Source organism: Aethalodelphis obliquidens, unplaced genomic scaffold (genome assembly GCF_003676395.1).
Source record: "Aethalodelphis obliquidens isolate GAN/ISIS:26980383/991018 unplaced genomic scaffold, ASM367639v1 scaffold2, whole genome shotgun sequence".
Taxonomy (NCBI): Eukaryota; Metazoa; Chordata; class Mammalia; order Artiodactyla; family Delphinidae; genus Aethalodelphis; species Aethalodelphis obliquidens.
The window spans coordinates 51490952-51513433 of record NW_020837946.1 but is presented as its reverse complement, the minus strand read 5'-3'; the positions used below and the strand labels follow the sequence as shown (position 1 = coordinate 51513433).

At 38.0% G+C, this 22482-nt stretch overlaps 1 protein-coding gene across 2 annotated transcripts in view; it reads left to right on the top strand.

The window, feature by feature from the left end:
• Positions 1–22482, top strand: part of ITGA4 (integrin subunit alpha 4) — an 83132-nt gene that overhangs the window by 1907 nt on the left and 58743 nt on the right. For both annotated transcript variants that reach the window (XR_003437111.1, XM_027126725.1), the window contains exons 3-4: positions 20483–20589; positions 20686–20815. Coding sequence is in view for 1 of the 2 variants with exons in the window: in XM_027126725.1 (XP_026982526.1) it covers positions 20483–20589; positions 20686–20815 (237 nt within the window). In the remaining variant the exon portion in view is untranslated. The remainder of the gene's footprint in view (positions 1–20482; positions 20590–20685; positions 20816–22482) is intronic.

Genomic DNA, 22482 nt, shown 5'->3' with positions numbered 1-22482 from the left:
AATGCAGACCCTATCTTGCTTCAAACATTGTTAGGAACTGCTATATATGTTTCTTGTTTTCCACAAAACACCACTGGGTCATGGTTGGCATTGTTCTTACTTTACACATGAGGACTCTGTGACTCAGAGAGTTGCAAGGACTTTTTCTAAAGTTATTCAGCTAGTGAATGGAAGATGGGACCTCAAGTCAAAGTCAGGTCTGCCTGGGTCCAATGTCCAAGCCCTTTTCTTTCATGTATGCATCTTCAGTGAAAATAAAATTCAATGACGAGTCCGATATGTTGTCTGCTGAGCTGATGAGTCATCTGTGAATGGTGAATAAAAGGTCATATTTGGTACCTTTTTCCTATTTATCTTTGCTATCAATGGACCTTTGGGATAAGTTAGTTACTGAATCTTTACCACTCCCCTCCCCCCATTTTTGGTAGTAATCTTTGCTTTTTCTCAAACTGGGAAGCGGCTTCCCTTCATTGAGAATGAAGTCAAATAGAGTATGCACATAATGGAAGTTTATTTTTGACTCAGCATCCGTAAGAGTCTAGGAGTTGTCTGCAGTGTGTAGAATAGGCCCCAGCCTCTCATTAAGCATCTTCCATCCCCAAAGGCAGACTAGGAAAGCATAACATATTCACAGACCTATCCATTTGGAATAATTCTGCAAAGTATAATTTTCATTGCATGAGAGACTTGTAGGATGAATTAGGGAGCGGAGCAGACAGCCTTGATCTGCCAGAGGATCTTGACAAGGTCTCAGGAGGGGATGTTTTATTTTTGTTGTCCTGTCATAGTTTCCTGATTCATGACATTATAACTACTGGTATTTAACTCCTACTTCCTGTCTGGAAGGGCACTGAATCTATTTCTAGATGTCGGTATTTAACTGGAAATATTCTGTCATAATATTATATAATATTTAAAATTTAAGATGATAATACCTGTCAAAATTGAAGGGAAACGTATATTGATTGGGCACGTGGAGCATAGGGGTTGACTACAGAAATATCCACAGAAAAACGTGCACATGATAGATGTTCAACACACATGAATTAAGTGAAGATGTACTGGATGGATAAATGAATAAAAGCAAAGTGAAAGTTTGTCATCGACCTGATCGGTGAATAAGAGAATTAGTTAGAAATGAGAAGCCAAAGGGATATTTTTAACTTTCAAATTTTTGATCAATAAAAAGGTTTCTACTGAGATGAAAGGCAAAAAGGAAGACAAGATTTCTAGTCAGTCAACTGGTTGAAACACTAATAGCTGTAGTAATAGCTATGAACATTTGCAAAAGAGTTGACTGAAATTACTTCTCAAATAACATTTCAAACGATACATCTTCTCTTCCTTATATGAAGAAATTGTGTGTTTCAATTCAGCACAGACTCAGAAGTAACTTGAAACTGTAAAATAAGGGATTGAGGATAATGTCTAGAAAGGAAACACTGAAAACAATACATCGGTAACTAAAGACATTAAAAAATTCTCAGGTTTGTGGACTATGTAGTATTCTTTATGAAGAATTTTCAAGGAAAAAATACATACACAATCGTCTGTATAAGACGGCTTCAGTTGTTCTGTCTCAAATATGGGTGACTATAAAATAGGCAAAATGTTTAGCTCGGTACCTGACATACAACTGACATTCAAAAAATATTAGTTTATTTTTTATCTCTATTTTCTACTTAAATCTGTATCTGCATGTTATCTGTTATAGGCAGGTTGAGGTTATAAATATGGGTAGTTAATAGATGAAACCAAAAGTTAAATGTGTAAATGCAAAGGTAGCAGTTGAAACACAATGAAAAATATTTTTTGTTGGCCCAAGCAAAACATCTTTATTTTTTTTTTTAAACATCTTTATTGGAGTATAATTGCTTTATTGGGATAAGTTAGTTACTGAATCTTTACCACTCCCCTCCCCCCATTTTTGGTAGTAATCTTTGCTTTTTCTCAAACTGGGAAGCGGCTTCCCTTCATTGAGAATGAAGTCAAATAGAGTATGCACATAATGGAAGTTTATTTTTGACTCAGCATCCGTAAGAGTCTATTGTAAGGTCTGTTGTAAAGCTGGCTGGCTTTCTTCTCTGATTGCTGTGGCTAAAACTTCCAAAACTATGTTGAATAACAGTGGTGAGAGTGGGCAACCTTGTCTTGTTCCTGATCTTAGTGGAAATGCTTTCAGTTTTTCACCATTGAGGATGATGTTGCCTGTGGGTTTGTCATATATGGCCTTTATTATGTTGAGGAAAGTTCCCTCTGTGCCTACTTTCTGCAGGGTTTTTATCATAAATGGGTGTTGAATTTTGTCGAAAGCTTTCTCTGCATCTATTGAGATGATCATATGGTTTTTCTCCTTCAATTTGTTAATATGGTGTATCACATTGATTGATTTGCGTATATTGAAGAATACTTGCATTCCTGGAATAAACCCCACTTGATCATGGTGTATGATCCTTTTAATGTGCTATTGGAATCTGTTTGCTAGTATTTTGTTGAGGATTTTTGCATCTATGTTCATCAGTGATATTGGCCTGTAGTTTTCTTTCTTTGTGACATCTTTGTCTGGTTTTAGTATCAGGGTGATGGTGGCCTCGTAGAATGAGTTTGAGAGTGTGCCTCCCTCTGCTGTATTTTGGAAGAGTTTGAGAAGGATAGGTGTTAGCTCTTCTCTAAATGTTTGATAGAATTCGCCTGTGAAGCCATCTGGTCCTGGGCTTTTGTTTGTTGGAAGATTTTAAATCACAGTCTCAATTTCAGTGCTTGTGATTGGTCTGTTCATATTTTTTATTTCTTCCTGATTCAGTCTTGGCAGGTTGTGCATTTCTAAGAATTTGTCTAAGAATTTCTTCCAGGTTGTCCATTTTATTGGCATATAGTTGCTTGTAGTAATCTCTCATGATCTTTTGTATTTCTGCAGTGTCAGTTGTTACTTCTCCTTTTTCATTTCTAATTCAATTGATTTGAGTCTTCTCCCTTTTTTTCTTGATGAGTCTGGCTAGTGGTTTATCAATATTTTCTTCTCAAGGAACCAGCTTTTAGTTTTATTGATCTTTGCTATCATTTCCTTCATTTCTTTTTCATTTATTTCTGATCTGATCTTTATGATTTCTTTCCTTCTGCTAGTTTTGGGGTTTTTTTGTTCTTCTTTCTCTAATTGCTTTAAGTGCAAGGTTAGGTTGTTTATTTGAGATGTTTCTTGTTTCTTAAGGTAGGATTGTATTGCTATAAACTTCCCTCTTAGAACTGCTTTTGCTGTATCCCATAGGATTTGGGTCATCGTGTTTTCATTGTCATTTGTTTCTAGGTATTTTTTTGATTTCCTCTTTGATTTCTTCAGTGATCACTTCGTTATTAAGTAGTATATTGTTTAGCCTCCATGTGTTTGTATTTTTTACAGATCTCTTCCTGTAATTGACATCTAGTCTCATAGCATTGTGGTTGGAAAAGATACTTGATACAATTTCAATTTTCTTAAATTTACGAAGGCTTGATTTGTGACCCAAGATATGATCTATCCTGGAGAATGTTCCATGAGCACTTGAGAAAAATGTGTATTCTGTTGTTTTTGGATGGAATGTCCTATAAATATCAATTAAGTCCATCTTGTTTAATGTATCATTTAAAGCTTGTTTTTCCTTATTTATTTTCATTTTGGATGATCTGTCCATTGGTGAAAGTGGGGTGTTTAAGTCCCCTACTATGAATGTGTTACTGTCGATTTCCCCTTTTATGGCTGTTAGCATTTGCCTTATGTATTGAGGTGCTCCTATGTTGGGTGCATAAATATTTACATTTGTTATATCTTCTTCTTAGATCGATCCCTTGATCATTATGTAGTTTCCTTCTTTGTCTCTTGTAATAGTCTTTATTTTAAAGTCTATTTTGTCTGATACGAGAATTGCTCCTCCAGCTTTCTTTTGGTTTCCATTTGCATGGAGTATCTGCATGGAGTATCTTTTTCTATCCCCTCACTTTCAGTCTGTATGTGTCTCTAGGTCTGAAGTGGGTCTCTTGTAGACAGCATATATATGGGTCTTGTTTTTGTATCCATTCAGCCAGTCTGTGTCTTTTGCTGGAAGCATTGAATCCATTTACATTTAAGGTAGTTATCAATATGTATGTTCCTATTTCCATTTTCTTACTTGTTTTGGGTTTGTTATTGTAGGTCTTTACCTTCTCTTGTGTTTCTTGCCTAGAGAAGATCCTTTAGCATTTGTTGTAAAGCTGGCTTGGTGGTGCTGAACTGTCTCAGCTTTTGCTTGTATGTAAAGGTTTTAATTTCTCCATCAAATCTGAATGAGATCCTTGCTGTGTAGAGTAATCTTCGTTGTAGGTTTTTCTCCTTCATCACTTTGAAGATGTCCTGCCAGTCCCTTCTGGCTTGCAGAGTTTCTGCTGAAAGATCAGGTGTTAACCTTATGGGGATTCCCTTGTGTGTTATTTGTTGTTTTTCCCTTGCTGCTTTTAATATGTTTTCTTTGTATTCAATTTTTGACAGTTTGATTAATATGTGTCTTGGCGTGTTTCTTTTTGGATTTATCCTGTATGGGACTCTCTGTGCTTCCTGGACTTGATTAACTATTTCCTTTCCCATACTAGGGAAGTTTTCAACTATAATCTCTTCAAATATTTTCTCAGTCCCTTTCTTTTTCTCTTCTTCTGCTGGGACCCCTATAATTCGAATGTTGGTGCGTTTAATGTTGTCCCAGAGGTCTCTGAGACTGTCCTTAGTTCTTTGCGTTCTTTTTTCTTTATTCTGCTCTGCAGTAGTTATTTCCACTATTTTATCTTCCAGGTCACTTATCCGTTCTTCTGCCTCAGTTATTCTGCTATTGATCCCATCTAGAGTATTTTTAATTTCATTTATTGTGTTGTTCATCGTTGTTTGTTTCTTCTTTAGTTCTTCTAGGTCCTTGTTAAATGTTTCTTGCATTTTGTCCATTCTGTTTCCAAGCTTTTGGATCATGTTTACTATCATTATTCTGAATTCTTTTTCCGGTAGACTGCCTATTTCCTCTTCATTTGTTAGGTCTGGTGGGTTTTTATCTTGCTCCTTCATCTGCTGTTTTTCTGTCTTCTCATTTTGCTTATCTTACTGTGTTTGGGGTCTCCTTTTTGCAGACTGCACGTTCGTAGTTCCTGTTGTTTTTGGTGTCTGTCCCCAGTGGCTAAGGTTGGTTCAGTGGGTTGTGTAGGCTTCCTGGTGGAGGGGACTAGTGCCTGTGTTCTGGTGGATGAGGCTGGATCTTGTCTTTCTGGTGGGCAGGTCCACGTCTGGTGGTGTGTTTTGGGGTGTCTGTGACCTTATTATGATTTTAGGCAGCCTCTCTGCTAATGGGTGGGGTTGTGTTCCTGTGTTGCTAGTTGTTTGGCATAGGGTGTCCAGCACTGTAGCTTGCTGGTCGTTGAGTGAAGCTGGGTGTTGGTGTTGAGATGGAGATCTCAGGGAGATTTTCGCCGTTTGATATTACGTGGAGCTGGGAGGTCTCTTGTGGACCAGTGTCCTGAAGTTGGCTCTCCCACGTCAGAGGCACAGCACTGACTCCTGGCTGCAGCACCAAGAGCCTTTCATCCACACAGCTGCTAGTGTTGGAGGGTATTCTGCAGAAGCGGGGGGTGGCTGTGTCTCACCTTCTGAAGAAGGGGTCTCTGTTCTCCTTCATGTGAAATCTGGCAGTGTTTCCGTGACCAATTTTGTCTCAATTTGGAAAACAATTCTAGAGGTTAGAAGTCCAAAATCAAGGTTTCAGCAGAGCTGGTTTCTTCTGAGGTCTCCCTCCTTGACTTGTAGATAAATGGCTGTCTTTTCCCTGTGTCTTCACATAGACTTCCATCTGTTTCCAAAAAATCTTATAATAACTAAAGATTCAGCTATGACTGCCATGTCATAAAATGTTTTCTTTCATTCATGGCCTAATTTGCTATCAAAGAGATGAAGTTGAAAGAGCTCTTAAAATGGTGCCAATCTCCTATACAATTCAAAGTGCTATCTACATGGACTAGTCTTTAGGTCTCAGAATTTCAGATCAAAGTTTGATTCAGGTAGACTCCTTCCCTCAGAAGAGGAATCAATACCCTTCCCCCCTACCTCCTAACCCCTCTTCCCTGCAGTGGCTAATGTTGTCCCATACTATGGTATATTCACTGTAGTCATAATCAGAAGTGAGCAGCAAATGCCTGTTCAGGCATCTAGACATCTAGAATGTTCAGGGTATGAGATGTTGAGAATCAGATACCCCTTTTAGTGAAGTGAATTGACTGTAGAAGAGGTGCATTTCTTCCTGTGTGCAAACAGGCTTCTTCCACCTTCCTGCCCGCCTAAGAAGGGTCTCTCCCCTCACTTCCTTGGTACTGCTCTCTGTGAACCAGAGGAAGGTAGTCCCGCCATCAGGCGGGTCTGAATCCAAACTTGTTCATGAAGACTCCGTGTCTGAGGAGGCCATAGTGATTTCCACAGGTTCAGTTGCTTTTCCACTCAGGTGCTTTGCATCCTTGCTAAGTTTTTTAAAAGGAAACTTTGATCACAGGTGGTTGCTAAATTAAGGCATCACAAATAATGACTTCATTAATGTATTTATCCATGGATTTCCAGTATTTGAACAATTAGAACATAATAAAATACATAAATGGCTATAAAATTATACTAAAAAGATTACCTTTATTTGGTCATTCAAAAGGCATACTAGATCTTTCATTATTTTGAAGTTGCCACTAGTAGCATTATACATGCGTGTTTGGGCATGCACACGTGCGCACGCACACACGTCTGGGTAATAGAGGCTAAAATTATACAATTACACTGTACAGTACAGTAGCCACTAACCACATGTGGCTATTGAGCACATGAAATGTGGCTAGTTTGTAGTGAGAAGTACTATAGGGCAAATTACGTTCTGGATTTTGAAGACTTAGTACCAAAAAAAAAATACATACACACACATACGTATACATAAAATCTCTTAATTTTTTAGATATGGATCACATGTTGAAATAAATATTTTGAAACTAATATTGATTACATTTTTAAATGACAACATTTTGGATGTATTAGGTTAAAGAGAATATATTATTAACATCAATTTTACCTATTCCTTTTTAATGTGACTACTGTAAAATTATTTCATATGTGACTTGTATTAGGTTTCTGTCGGACAGCGCTGTTCTAGAGAAACATAACTTCCCTATGTAAAATAACACTAACTTTTTAGCAGGTGCTTTCCCAGTGTCTATGCATAAAATGATTGGAATTTTCACTTTTCTAGACCAATGTTGTATAGTTACTAGACCTTTAAGCTCTCTCCTTGTACCTCTTTTTCTTACTAGAAAGAACAGTGGTTTATTAAGTTAGTCATCATTATTCCCCTTCAGATTTCTTCCTGGAAATTATATTGCCTTAGCCAGCCTTCTGGTTTATATTACATAACCTACTTGGAGGAGGTTAAGTTAATTAGCGTTTGTGTCATTAAACTAATGATTACCTCACTCACTTCTGCCTGATTTGTAGGAATTATTAGCTTAACAATAAAAGGCAAACCTCTCACTGTTGAAACTTCAAATATGTCCTTGATAACTTTCCTTTTCTTTCTCATTTGTGATACTCTTTAAATTGTAGCTTATGAAGATGATGTTGATACAGACTGGTCATTTTGAAAAATCACCCCTGAACAGGGGTTGTTATGCTAATTATGCACAAAATTAAGACAGAGAGCTTCATGAATAAACCATCATATTACAAGAATTGTTTCCTTATTTCCAGCAATTTCCCAAACTCCATCTCTAAAAGAATGGTTTCCACCTAATTTAAGAGATGAGATTTTCTAAAATGTATTTTATTTTTTGCCTAAAGCTTACTTGACCACTGGGTGCTATTTCTAATGACTAAAAAATCTCTCCCTTTGGCAGTAGTTCTTGGGCCAGATATGGTAATCCATTGTGCTCGTAGGTCATTTATTGAGGGATGTCAAAGGGCGAGAACCTGGGCATACAAAGAAACATGGCCCTTGCCCCAAGGGGTTTACAGTCTATAGGTTAGGTTATTATAAGAAAGTATGGTGAGAAGATCTAATCTGTTTAGGAGATTGAGGTGATGTCTTCCTAAGGAGTTGATGTTCTAGTGGAAAACTGAAAACAACAACAACAGCAACAAAAAATCAAGAGTTAGCCAGAGGAAGAGGTTATGGGAAAGGGTGCCAGACAGAGCAAACAGAGTATATGAAGACCCTGAGGTCTCTGAGAGGGCAGCATCTTTGGACTGAAAGAAAAATGCATACAGTTGAACTGTGGAGTGTGAAGTGGTGATAGGTTGGAGAAGTAAGCAGGGATTATTTGTGTTACAACTTGGTAAGCTCTCTGGAAACTGAAGCAGCCCTGGCTGTCAGCATGCTCGTGTGGTTTCACACTCTTCCTCGGTGTGTGCACAATGCAGTGGAGGCTGGTGTTGGGTGTTGGGCTGGGGGTAGCAGATGCTCAGTTGGAGGTGTTGGCTTCAGGTGGGCGTTGTGGTGCCGAGCAACAGAAGGCACACCCTGACGCAGGCCCACAAAAACTTACAGGGGCCCCAGCTGTCCCTGTGCTCCCTCACGGCTGCACACTTTCCCCTGGGCGTGTGCACTGCAGTGAAGCTTGGTGGTGGGCAGAGGGCTGGTGGCATACAGATGCACAGCTGTAGGGCCGAACCCTGAGGCCGGGCGCAATGGTGGGGTCAGCCACAAGGGTCTAGGCTGGTGTCTTGCACTTGGGCTTTGGTGGGTACAGGGAGGGGCTCAAGTGGCTGGCTTCTTATACTAGGGTAGGCACAGAGGCCTGGGATGACCGGTGGTGTGGTTTCTGGGCTTTTCAGTGAGAAAAAAAGGGAGTGGGGAGGAACCCAGGCATCAGTTAACACTAATACCTGTGGAGCAAAAGCTGGCAAGATCTGCAGGGGGTCCACAGTGGCTGTACTGGCCTTTGGCTTAGTGCTGAAATCCGCTATTTTCCTGCAGAGCAGGTCTCCGTGAACTGGACTTTGTAATTATTAAACGAGAGAGATGAAAAAGAAGGTTTCAAAATGTTACCCAAGGTTCTGACTTGGGCTGTTGGATAGATGATGGTGCTATGTCCTGTGAGATATAAAAGTAAATATCTGGAAATCAGTTGGATGTATGGGTCTGGAGGGCAGGAGTGGTCTATAGGGCAGTTCAGAGTTGAAGGTAATTGGCATAGAGATGGTAATCAAAACCATGGAGATTAATGAGTTTAACCTGGGAACTCTAGGCTGAATAGATCATCAGGCCCAGAAGAGATCCCAGAGGCTTCCTACAACTTGAGAGGCGGCTAGAACAGTGTTGCTCAACTCTGGCCGCAACCTATGTTCTCCTGCAGAGGTTTAAGAATACCAGTGCTGGTGGCCTCCTCCTAAACTAATAAAATCTCTAGGGGTGGGTCTGGTGTAGGATGTTGTGATTTATAATAAGAATATATTGATATATTTGGTCTTCACCCTCATTTCTGGCACAGAGATCCTAAAACCCTTGGAGTTTTCTAGAGTGATAAATATATCTCTTGTTACGTCAGTGAGATGACTTTAGGACCTAAGGATGTGGCTGGTTGCCAGTGGAACCAACCATATGATTAGATAGTTGGAACTTTCATTTCTATCCCCCTGACCTCCAGCAAGAGAAGAGGGGCTGGAGGTTGAACCAGTTGCCAATGGTCAGTGGTTTAATCAATCATGCCTATGTAATGAAACCTCCATAAAACCCCAAAAGGACAGGGTCGGTGAACACGTGGAGATTTAGGACTAGTGGTGCATTCAGAGAGGACCTGGAAGCGCTCCCTGCAAGTTCCTCATGCCTTGCCCTATGTGTCTCTTCCGTCCGGCTGTTCCTGAGTTACTTCCTTTTATAATAAACTGGTAATCTAGTAAGTAAAATGCTTCTTTGAGTTCTGTGAGCCACTCTAGCAAATTATTCAAACCAAAGGAAACTTCAATAGCTGGTGGACTTGAGATTGGTATCTGAAGTTTGTGCGTGTGGGGGGAGCAGGGGTATGGGAGGAAAGCAGTCTTTTTAAATTTTTCATCTATTTTAATCAGCTATTAAACAGATACACCCGGTGTATTTTTACCTTTCAGGTTTCTTTTAAAAGTTCTATTACCCATTAAGGAAGTTTTGTGTTAATTTATTAAAGTTGCCTAAATTTCCTAATACTATAGAAGATAGTCACAAATTACTAAATGATAGTAAGCTATTTTTTGGTGTTGCTCAGTAATGCACTGTATTTATTTTTCTCTTTGTACCTTTTGACTCCCTTCACCATTTTTCCCTTCCCACCCCCGCCTCAGAGAACATATCTGTTCTCTCTCTCTCTATGAGCTTGTTTTTTTTTCTTTTTTTTAGATTCCACATATAAGAGAGATCATACAGTATTTGTCTTTCTCTATCTGGCTTATTTCACTTAGCATAATGTCATCAGGGTTCAGTAATGTTGTTGCAAATGACGAGATTACACTCTGTTTTTGGCTGAATAATATCCCATTGCATATATGTACCACAATTTCTTCATCTCCTCATCCTTCAGTGGACATTTAGGTTGTTTCCCATCTTGGCTATTATAAATAATACTGCAATAAATATGGGGGGTACATAATATTTTTTTGAGTTAGTATTTTCATTTTCTTCTGATAAATACCCAGAAGTGGAATTGTTGGATCATATGGTAGTTCTATCTTTTATTTTTTGAGGAACCTCCATACTGTTTCCATAGTGACTGTACCAATTTACATTCCCACCAACAATGCATATCCTTTTTCTCCACATCCTCACTAACGTTTGTTATCTCTTGTCTTTTTGATAATAGCCATTCTGATAGTTGTGAGGTAATAGCTCATTGTGGTTTTGATTTGCATTTCCCTGATGATTAGTGATGTCAAGCATGTTTTTATGTACCTCTGGTCCATCTGTATGTCTTCTTTGGAAAAATGTCTATTCAGGTCTTCCACTCAGATTGTTTGCTTGTTTTGCTATTGAGTTATATGAATTCTTGATATATTTTGGATATTAGCCCCTTATCAGATATATAATTTGCAAATATTTTTTCTCATTCAGTATGTTGCCTTTTCTGTACAGAAGTTTTTTAGTATAATGTAGTCCCACTTATTTATTTTTGCTTTTGTTGCTTTTGCTTTTGGTGTCAGATTTAAAAAATCATCACCAAGACCTATGTCAAGGAGCATGTAGGACTGAACCCTTAACCTGTGGGATCTGACATTATTTACAGGTTAGATAGTGTTACAATGGAGTTGAATTGCAGGACACCCACCTGGTATCAGAGAATGGCTTGTTGATGGTGTGGAAAAACTTCACACACACACACGTTGGAACTGGGTGCAGAACCCTTAGTAGTGCATCAGGAGTTTCCAAAGGTCCCCAGATGATTCCAATATTCATCCACGGTTGAAAACCATTGGAGAAGAAAAAAGAGCCTGAAAAATAGATTGAGAAGGAAAAGCCAAAGAGGTAGCTAGGAAATCAGGTCAGTGTGGCACTATGGAAGTAGAGGAATGAGAGATTCTATAAAGAGGTGAGTGGTTGGCAGTATCAAAAGTTGCCAAGAGGTCAAGCTAGGTAAGAACTTAGGAGGTTTCGTTGGATTTAGAGAAAATTGGTTCATTAGTAACCTTGGTAAGACCAGTTTTAGTGGTGATACCAGACTTCAGAGGGTTGAGAAGTGAGGAGTGCGAAAATTTTGGTGGCAGATGTCAACTCTTTTAACTGGGTTCTTCCTTTATCTATTAAATAAATTTTATCAATTACTTATGCTGGTACTGGGAATAGAAAGGTGGCTAAGATGGCTAAAGCCCTGAAAGAACTCAGTGACAGGAGAAACAGGGAAACAGATAATTACTTACAAGAAAACGTAACATGCATAATGATAGAGACACACAATGGGGAGAAGAAAGTGTTTGGAGGATGAGAGAAGTTTTCCTGGAAGAGTAATTGAGCCAGTTCTGACCAGTTTTGATGAGCATGTAGTAAAATCTCAGTGAATGTGAAATGGATGGGTGCATTTCTCAGATATGGGTGGGATCCTCTGGGGCTTGCTGTATATTTCAATATTGTTCCAAGAGGTCTAGGCCAGCCTTGGGTTCCAGACTCTGCCTACTCTACCAGGCAATCTAAAGAATACACACTCCTGAGATAGGAAGCTTGGAACTGACTGTCTTTCAAACAAGGGGATTTCAATTTTAGGAAGAGCTGGAGATATCAAATTAAATATGGAAGTGGACTTGCAAGTGACAGAACTGGGCTCAGTAATGCAGTGTGTTGGTTCTGATGCTCTCAGTTTATCCCCAAGAATCTTTTTTTAATGATTTGAAATCTTTTTCATATAATTTGTATGAAATACTGTAATTCTCAATGAATATGTTCAGAAGTAGTAAGAGTATAGATTTAGTTATCAAATCTCTTTTGCAGGAAATATTTTGTGAAGTGGATTAGACATGTCCTTTTAAAATGATACCCTTTGTAGAAGTCTCTTGTCAATATCTACCCTCTGTGAAATCTTTCTAGGTCTACCTCGCCCCAGTGCTATTCTCTGTTTTCTTGTGACCATTTTCTAGTATTTATTAGAATATCATTATTTTGTCTGCAAATCATTGTCTCTGCAACATATCATCCCACAGTTTAAACTTTGAATGAAAAGATGTCCTCTGTTATCGGTAACCCCTCATCTCAGTCTGATCCTACATTGATTGATACAGAATGATGCCATGGACTCTCTGACTGATTTTTACTTTTCTCACTTTTTTTGGCGGTACGCGGGCCTCTCACTGTTGTGGCCTCTCCCATTGCGGAGCACAGGCTCCGGATGCGCAGGCTCAGCGGCCATGGGCCTAGCCACTCCGCGGCATGTGGGATCTTCCCGGACCAGGGCACGAACCGTGTCCCCTGCATCGGCAGGCGGACTCTCAACCACTGCGCCACCAGGGAAGCCCTCACATATTTTTAAACCTTGTTATTAGCCTGACCTCCTCCTCCATCCTACCCTGTGAATTCCAAAACCAGGCTCAGAACTTCAGTATTGACCACTGAGCATTAAATGAGGGCAGGTTTCCCTGGAGTTTTTTTTCTGTTTACATTTTTGCATTATTCTTGTTTCAAAGACACTCAAAATGGTATCTATGTATTAGTGATACTTTTTCAAATGAATGCTTAAGTCTAAGAGATTAGTTGAAAACCATGGAAGTACAGAATTTTCTTTCCTTATTTTCTAATGTTGGAAGTTAATGTTATATAATAAGTTATTATAGAAATAGAATAAGATTATTAATAATGTTGATACTTGGATTCATTTCCTGATTAACAGTGAAAAGTACTAATAGCAAATCATTGTAAAGTGGTGTACGGTGGTGGATGACAGTACGGGTTTGAATCCTTCCTTCCCCCCTTACAAGTAGTGTGACTTTGGGCAAGATGCTTAGTCTCCCTTTGTTTCAGCTTCTCCATCTGTGAAATTGGGATAATGATAATAATACCTGCCTCATAGGGATATAACGAAAATTAAATGACTTAATATACATGTTTACATGTATTAAAAGTGTGCCTGGCACATACAAAGCATATAATGTGTTATTTATTATATAAATAATTCTATAATTATTGTAAGAAAACATTCCTTCTTTAAATTATGCACAGCAAATATATCCGTTGCTGTACATGTTTCTGCTGTACTTAGTAAAAATACTTGTATAGGTTTTCTGTAGGAATTTAAAGAAGTTTGGCCCTAAGGCACCTGGAGGAAACCCCGATCTTAGGTTCAGGCTCACCAGCAGGATGGTTTTATAGGGTTCTGAAGCCTAGTGATGTCTCAGGATCAACTCAGATTCATAAAATTGCAACCATCAAGCTTGCCTCTACTGCCAGAACTTGTTCACCTCTGTGTGGAACTCTCTTCCTAAATACAACACAGTAAAATAAATACAGTTATTAAATAAAAAATGTAATTAAAATAAAATGAAATAGAGGACTTAAATAGCTGGCTTTTCCAGGCCTGTGATTATAGGAGTTGTTTCTCACATAAATTGAGCGTGATTATCAGCCATTATCAGATTTTTATTAGGAAGTCGTAGAATATGACACTTAAACGTATTTTTCCAGAAAAAAAATACTTCGAGAATGGTTTCTAATTTTGATGTTCAATTTGATATTTTGACTCTCGTTTGCCCCTAGATGACTTGGAGGAAATGGTCTTGGAAGTTTAGTACTTTCATGTCCCATATCTCCTGTAAAACTTGGGTATTTCACTTTTCATTACTCCAAGTTATTGTTATTGCTGTTAAATTCATGAACATCACTGTTACCTTTCAGAAACATCTCCACCACATTTTATTAGATGTGTGGGAAAAGTACACAGTTTAATATAATAAAAATAATATAATGAATTTAATAGTAATTAGTGTCTGATAAGAAACAAAAACAAGCGACCATTTGGCTTAAAGAGCTGAAGGAAAGCTGCTGATCCAACCTCACAACATTGTGAGCTCCCTCTGCTGGTGTGTCCACATCAACGCAATGTGAGTACCCTGGGGAGCAGAAGCATTTACATTTAATGAACACCTACTAGGTGCCAGGCAGTCTTGTATGCACAGACACAAATTTTCTGTAATTTTTATAACCCTCCAGTGGTAGGCCTTGTAATCTGGTCATCTTTGAATTGGTTCGTTTGCTTTTAATCCCATGTTTTTTCTATATTCTGAATCTTGGTAAATGAAGGAATTGTATGATTATTTTCACTCGGTAATTATCGCTTCTACAAATAAAGATATCTTGCATGAATGAACAAAGAATCTTTATAGAACATAGAATAGAACAAGGGTCATTTATTTTTCAGGATTATTTAAGAAAAATTTCTAGTGGAAGAGTTTGAAAATACAGGACTCATCTTTCAATGGAATAGAGCTTCACGTTAAAAAAAGAAAAAGTAATTGGTGGAAGTAAGGTCTTTCACTATTTTTCTGAAACTTGAAAATTATGTCACATCTTTTGAAAGATCAGATAAATGCATGTGTTCTCTTAGTAGCCAAAAGGCCAGTCTGAGAGCCCCAGTCAAATGTCTGAACTGATGAAGCCACAGCCCAGTGACACAAGCAGATAAACCAAACTTGTCATTGCATCCAGAAGTCCCAGGCTCCCCTACCCACAAAGTGTGTCACTCAAGCTGTCAAAAGGTTACAGAAAGAAGACCTTTGAGTCTGGTCTTTCCCCTTGGTCCTTCCTCAGTGTAAATGCCAAAATATTGAGAACTGATCTCAGTTGAGGAAAAGGTCAGGGTAAGATAGGGACCAAGTAAGTAACATTTTTTTGTGAACACTAGAAAGTTGACTGTATAGTCTGTGGGCAGACTTGTGATATTTTACACATTTTCATCTGAAAAAAAAGGTTTAGAAAGTAAAATTTATCCAGATAATTCATATGTCTGAAATATGTGTACAGTTCTATTGTATATACTCCAGATTAGTGGAAAGTAACTACTTTTAGATCTTCAATTTCTAAAAGCTTTTGATTTCCTGTTTTTAAAAATTCTTTTCCATTATGGTTTATTACAAGATACTGAATATAATTCCCTGTGCTATACAGTAGGACCTTGTTGTTTATTTTATATGTAGTAGTTTGTATCTGCTGATCCCAAACTCCTAATTTATCCCTCCCCGCCCTTTCCCCTTTGGTAACCATGAGTTTGTTTTCTGTGTCTGTGAGTCTGTTTCTGTTTGGTAAAAAGTTCATTTATATCATATTTTAGATTCCACATATAAGTGATATCATATGATATTTGTCTTTCTCTGTCTGGCTTACTTTACTTAGTATATTAATCTCTAGGTCCATCCATATTGCTGCTAATGGCAGTATTTCATTCTAAAAGGTTTTGGTTTTTGATTCTAATCTTTTCTGTTTACCAGCCCCATGGATTTGGGCAAATCACTTTACTTCTTTAAGATTCTATTTCCTCACCTGTAAAATGGGATCGATAACACTGTCCTCTGTTGCTACTCTGAGAAATAAAGAGTTAATGTGTATGGTAAGGGCTCGCTGACATTGATATGCCACAAATATGTTAGGGAGGAGGATATATCCCATGACATATGTGCAGCTTAATCGTATCTTTAGCTTAATCCTTAAAATAATAATGTCAGCATCAGCTAATGTTTTCTTGCTTTCTCTGCCAGGCTCTAGCCCGAGCCCTTCACATATACCTCATTTAGTCCCAAAATCCTTGCAGAACCCCTCTGAGACAGGCACTTCCTGGAGGCCCAGCTAATTCTCAGTCCTACATCATCCTACTCACATATCGCACTTTGTAAAGATCTTCAAACCTGCAAACGCTGTTTTCCTTCAGACCATCTGTTACTGTCTTAAAACTTAAGGGACTAATATTTTGGAAGTAGGAGAGAATAGTAGAGAAGGAAGAAGACCTTTCCAAAGCTTAGATCCCTGAGAGTTTGGTGAAAATTTTGTAGTAGTATCCTCTACTAGAGGATTTTGTGGTGGTATAAGGGGTTTCAGAATTCCCTCCCTCAGCAAATATTTTGTTCCTGCCTGCTGCATGTAAGGCCCTGTTCTGTGCTGTGGGAATGCCACAGTCAACAAAATAGTCAGTCTGCCCCCATGGAGATGACAATCAAGAGCAAATATCTAGTCTTCCATATTCTCTGTCACATTTTGGCACTTGGAAAAATGGCACTAAAACAGATGATGTGAATAAGAGCAAAAAAGACAAAGGGGGGGGAGTGGTAAAGAATGTACCTAATTGGCTTTGTACTAACATCCTTTGTATCCATCTATCAAAATTACTGCTTATTCACATTTATATACTCATGTATACACTGAAACAAAATCAATAAGTGGAAATAAAAACTGAATAGTAAGCATACATTTTTATATTTTCTTTCCCAAATGAAAATCGAAAGAGGAAAAAAAAGAAAGGGAAAGATGGGCTTAATTTTTAGAATAAGGGTTATGGTTTTTATGTGCTTTATATTTTTAACGTCTACTGGGAAAATGCATTCAACTGCGCTAAGAATTAGTCATTCTAGTTACATAAAAGCATGGAAAATTATCACATGTTAATTTCTGCTGACCTCTTTTATGTTAAACCATGTAAAGTACTTTTTTCAATTATGAAGCTGATTTGATTTTCTGAGTTTAGATCAGTAATGTATGAGCTGAATTGAAAACCAGATTATAAATCATTTCAGCATGACATTTGGATAAAATATAATCTGCGTTTATTTATGGTGTTCTGTCAGGGAAATTCATGAGAATTAGCTTTCTCATGACAGTTCTAATGATCATCATTTCTGACCAAATCAGAAATACTGTATTTCCACATGAAGAAAATTGGCTTAATATTTGATATCCTATTCCAATATTTAGGTGAAACCAAGGAGGGCAAAAAGGTATTACTACTATTTTCTAAATGGAGTAGTTCCTTTCACATATAACACAGGAAATGACATAACCATGTACATTGCAGAGCAGTTGCTCACAAGCCCAGCTGCACACTACTGTTACTGGGGAGCTGTTTGAAAAATTCTGATGTCTGTGTCTCAACCCAGGCACATCAAATCGGAGCCTCTGGGAGTGGGACCAGGTGTCAGTATTTGTTCCAAATGTTCCCCCCCACCACCACCATCACCCCAGGTGATCCTCATGTCCAGTCAGGGCTGAGAACCACGAGAAAAGGCGTGGCCTCCGGAGCAAGGAAGTTAAGGCAAAGCTCTGGAGGGGCCCTGAGCATAAGTTGGTGATGTGAAGGGCTGACCTCTCTGCCAAGATTCTGCAGGCATTACAGAAGTAAAGGTGAAAAGTTGCTAGAAATGAAGACCCAGGTCAGTAGTGGGGATTTATAGGCTGTTGTTTGAACTGATATTGTCTTGTAACCAGTGCTGAAAGTACCTCAGGATTCTCTTTGCTGTTGGGTGCTACTCTGTGGCAGAAGCAGTATTAGGAAGTGGAAAGAAGAAACCTGTATAAGCGTGAGTCTGTATGTCCACTTACTAGAGTTATCTAAGTGTGTGACTCTAAGTGTGAGAATCTGAGCAGTGATGACATTGTGATGTCACCTGGTGAGGCTAAAACTAAAACAGAAAGGATGCAATGGGGAATAATCTGTGGACACAGAAAACAGTTTTATAACACAAGAGTTTCTCTAGTTTTCATTTTAAAATCTACAAATAAGAGAGCTCAGCTAAGAAACAGATGACAATTCACAATTTTTGTGCATAAGAACTTTTGGGCCATTTTCTTCAGCAATTTACATGGTATTTTTTAGTTCTAAACTATTGTATGTTTACTACGTACATACTATTATATGTTTTTAAACATTGGGGTGGCATATCTAGAACACTAAATTTGTTCCTAAATATTGGCCGTAATCTTAATGAAACTGTCCATTAAATATACCACATTTTAACAGAGATAATGTGTTATTTGAGAACTCTGTCCTTAATTTTCCTCCTGCACAATTGCTTAGTTAACTGAGTGTTGACTGTAGTTTGAGAAAGACTTTGGTATTTTCAGAGAAGATACTTTGTTGAAGTATCTATTGGGATAAATAATAACTTCAGCTTAATTTATCTACCATTTATCATCTATTTTTGACATTAGTAAAAAAAAAAAAAGCAACGGACAATTTTAGCAAAAAGTCAAACTGAAATTTGCATCACAATGAAAATTTAAATTTATTTGTCATTCTTTCACTTTCTTTCAATTACGTTGGCATTGTGTAGCCACGGTAACAACTTTCTATGTTAGACCTTACCCATTCAGTAGTACAACATAATTGTCTTTCCCTCTCCCTTATTCCTTCCTTTCTTTATTAACTTGAATATAGAAACCTTATGCTTCCACCTGGACCATCCTTGATCAAGGTTTGGGCTGCAGCAATATCCCCTTCCCATTCCAAGTAGACATTGCTAATCAACCCCGGCATTCTTTTTCCAGACAGATCCTTAGTCGTATTTCTCTGTCTCATGCTCTTGGCGGGCACTACCAATAGGTGGGAGTTGACATTACTATTCTCCAAGAAAATTGGCCAAAAAAAGACTATCCATATACCATGGTAACAATGTTCCAGATCATGAGAATCACCTGGGGTAATCAGGGCCTCACCTGGACCAACTAAATCAATCTCCAGAGACGGGGCTAGGAAACTTTCTTCAGTTTAGCTGTGTTGAAGGGTTGGTTTGTCCTGAACAACATTTTAAGAGAACGAACAAATGTTCATAAAATGTATGCACAAATATCTTTCCACACTCCTTAAAATCTCTCTTACCCAGGAGACTTAACTGCAAATAATTTCACTTTCTAATACTAACCTCATCTATGAAAGTATTCTGAGTTTGCCCAGGAAGCATTATCTAGGGGTCAAGGTTATAAGTGCTTGATGATTTAGAGCGTGGTCCCTATCAATGTATGAAAACTTGATACCAAAATTAAGTTAAAAAAAAAAGTTCCATGTCCCTATCCAGTCAAATTGATGCAAATGTTTTTATCTGCCTTTGTAACGGAACTGTCATGTGGCAATTGAAGTGGGTGGAAATAGCAAAAGGAATCTTAATATACTGCATCTTATTCTCCCCCCAAATCACTTACTTGAAATCACATTTAATACAGGATCCCAGCTACAAAGCAAATAAGTCACTTTAACAAAAAGAAAAATTACTGGGCTGATCACTTTTTCTTGCACAGTTTAGAAGTATTGCCCGTGTGTAATATTTTACTTTTGGCTTTCTGGTTATTCATGCCTTTGTGAAAGTGCCTATTGACGTTGTTTCTTTGCTAAAATAATCCAGCTTTTCAAAGTCTTTTTTTCTTTGTTGAGAATGTCACAAACCACTAAATGTAAACCATAGGGCAGTTTGTTTTAAATACTGGCATTATTAGTATGCTAATTATACACAGCTGCTTTCCACATGCTCCATCATCACCTCCAGCTTCAACCAATTGTGACTTAAATGCTGAGGACCATATTGTAGTCCTTCTATTCTTAATGTCTCAGAACAAGAAACGTTTAAAAAAAGTGCTCTGGAAATGTTGCCTACATTGCCAGATAAATGATCAAAACAAAGATGACATTCTTTGCCAAGTATTACACAATGCAGTTGGACTTGCACAGCCAATGTTGTTTTAAACTGGTTTCCCCTCTCTTAGTCATGTTGGTTAGCTATCTCCTATATCAAGGCCATCTCTTCCTGGTGTTAGCAGTCAGAGGGCATTTCTACAAACAAAAATCACCTGTGAGAGAACAATTATGTTGGCACAGATTAACTGACGGTTACCCCAACAATGTGCACCAAATGTATGATGACAAAGAAGCAGGGAAAGGGGGCATTCCACAGAGGGCTGAAGGAAAAAACACTGGGGATAAGCACGTGTGTTTGTTTGCTCTTGTAGAATAATATTGTTTTCAAGATAACTGATGATAAAATTATTTTCAAATGCTGTAGGTAGCCCTAATGGAGAACCTTGTGGAAAGACTTGTTTGGAAGAAAGAGACAATCAATGGTTGGGGGTCACGCTTTCCAGACAGCCAGGAGAAAATGGCTCCATCGTGGTAGGTTATTGAAATTAGTCCACTGATCACATCGTGAAATCAGATACCCTGGGTGTGACTTTCACATCATATGGTCTACTTTTATGTTTTATTCAGACTTGTGGGCATAGATGGAAAAATATATTTTACATAAAGAATGAAAATAAGCTCCCCACGGGTGTTTGCTATGGAATGCCCTCTGATTTACGAACAGAGCTGAGTAAAAGAATAGCTCCATGCTATCAAGGTAAGGCATGGTTTTGATATTAACTGAATCAAGAGAAATAAGTGAATGCCTTTAAAAATTTTTCTTCAATTTTCAATTTGGGATGTTTGGTTTGGGGTGGGAGGATCTTTGAAATAGCTCTGTTTCCTTTAACTACTCAGAGTATTATTTCCTTTTTTATCCACTTGCAGTTGTTTTAATTTTCAAAAATGTACTGTGTTTTTAGGACTAGGAATTCCACAATTTAATTTGAATAATTTTAGCATCTAGTTGAGCATTACCACTTTAGCATTAAATATATTTTCTATTCAGTATAAGGGAGTCTAATGCCCAGCAAGTGCAGGACACTTCAAATCATGAAATAGATTGAAAAATACGATCAGAAGCAAGAAAATTGTTTAAGTTTCTTGCTTTACCTTTAGCTTCCAACAAGATTTAGAAAGATCCAAAGTATAAATGTAAGCAGATCTTTCCCACTCACTGTCTTTTTTATTTCCCCAAATTTACTTGTTTTCCTTGACATTGCAAGGGATTGGTATCTTAAGTTTGAAAGGTCTTTCCCATAAAAATTTTAGGTCATGGTTAGTGCATGCAGAGCTAGGACGTAAACTGAAATGAGCAAAGTTAGAGGTAAATGTCCACAGAGTATTGAAAAAATGATACCTGCAACAGAACTAAAATTCTGAAAATGTGTCTTTGGAAAGGATAAAATATATATGAATGCCAAGTTCCAGTTTTTCTAACCAAAATGATTATCCCAGTGTCCAAAGGAAATTTCTATTACTTGACAAAACTTGGAGCAAGTATGCAAATTGAGTTGGTTTTATTAACATTGGAGTCTTTCCTCCCTGGAATTTGATATAATAGAAAAGATAATATCGTCTGTATTCCTAATTTGCCTTTGAATGCCAAGAAGATAAAAGGTGAATTTTAACTTCTCAATTGCAGTAAAACTTACTCTAGCTATTATCCTCCTTTTCATAATAGTTTATGCTTTACACTTTAAAACGTTTCACGGTAGAGGCCTCTCTCCCTGGCTGTAGCGGCCTTCATGGTCATTTGGGGTCTTGCTCTCTCCATAATGTAAACCTGACCAGCCTGAGTCATAATCTTCAGTTCAGATGAGGCCTTTTCCCTTGTGAACTTGGTTCCCTTTAAAATCAAGTGTGCAAATGTTCGACAATAGGAATTAGCTGTATAGGCTGAAGGAAACCTGTCAAAGGACAGTCTAGTAGAGATGCAAGCTAAAGACACCCCTCAACTGCAGCACCCCTCCCCACCTAGCTGGCCCCATGTCTGGGGCTTTTAACTGCCCCAGAAACCACTTCTGACTATTCTACTGGTGTGAAGGGATGCATTTGACCACTTAATGTTCTGCAACTCTTGTCCTACTACTGGCTGGTCCCTTCACAAAATGCTGGTGCCTCCCTGGGTGTAGATTTCAGTCCTGTACATTTTCTCATGTGTTCTCTGGGTGACTTTGCACATGGACATCCAATGTCCATAGATGACAATGTGCACCACCCCCAAATATATATATATATATATATATACACACACATATGTATGAATATATATGTAAATAAATATATGTATAAATATATACCTAGCCACATTCTATGAAAAAACAAAACATGATGGCAGAAACCTAAGACACCTAAAATTCTGATAATATTTTTTAAATAAAA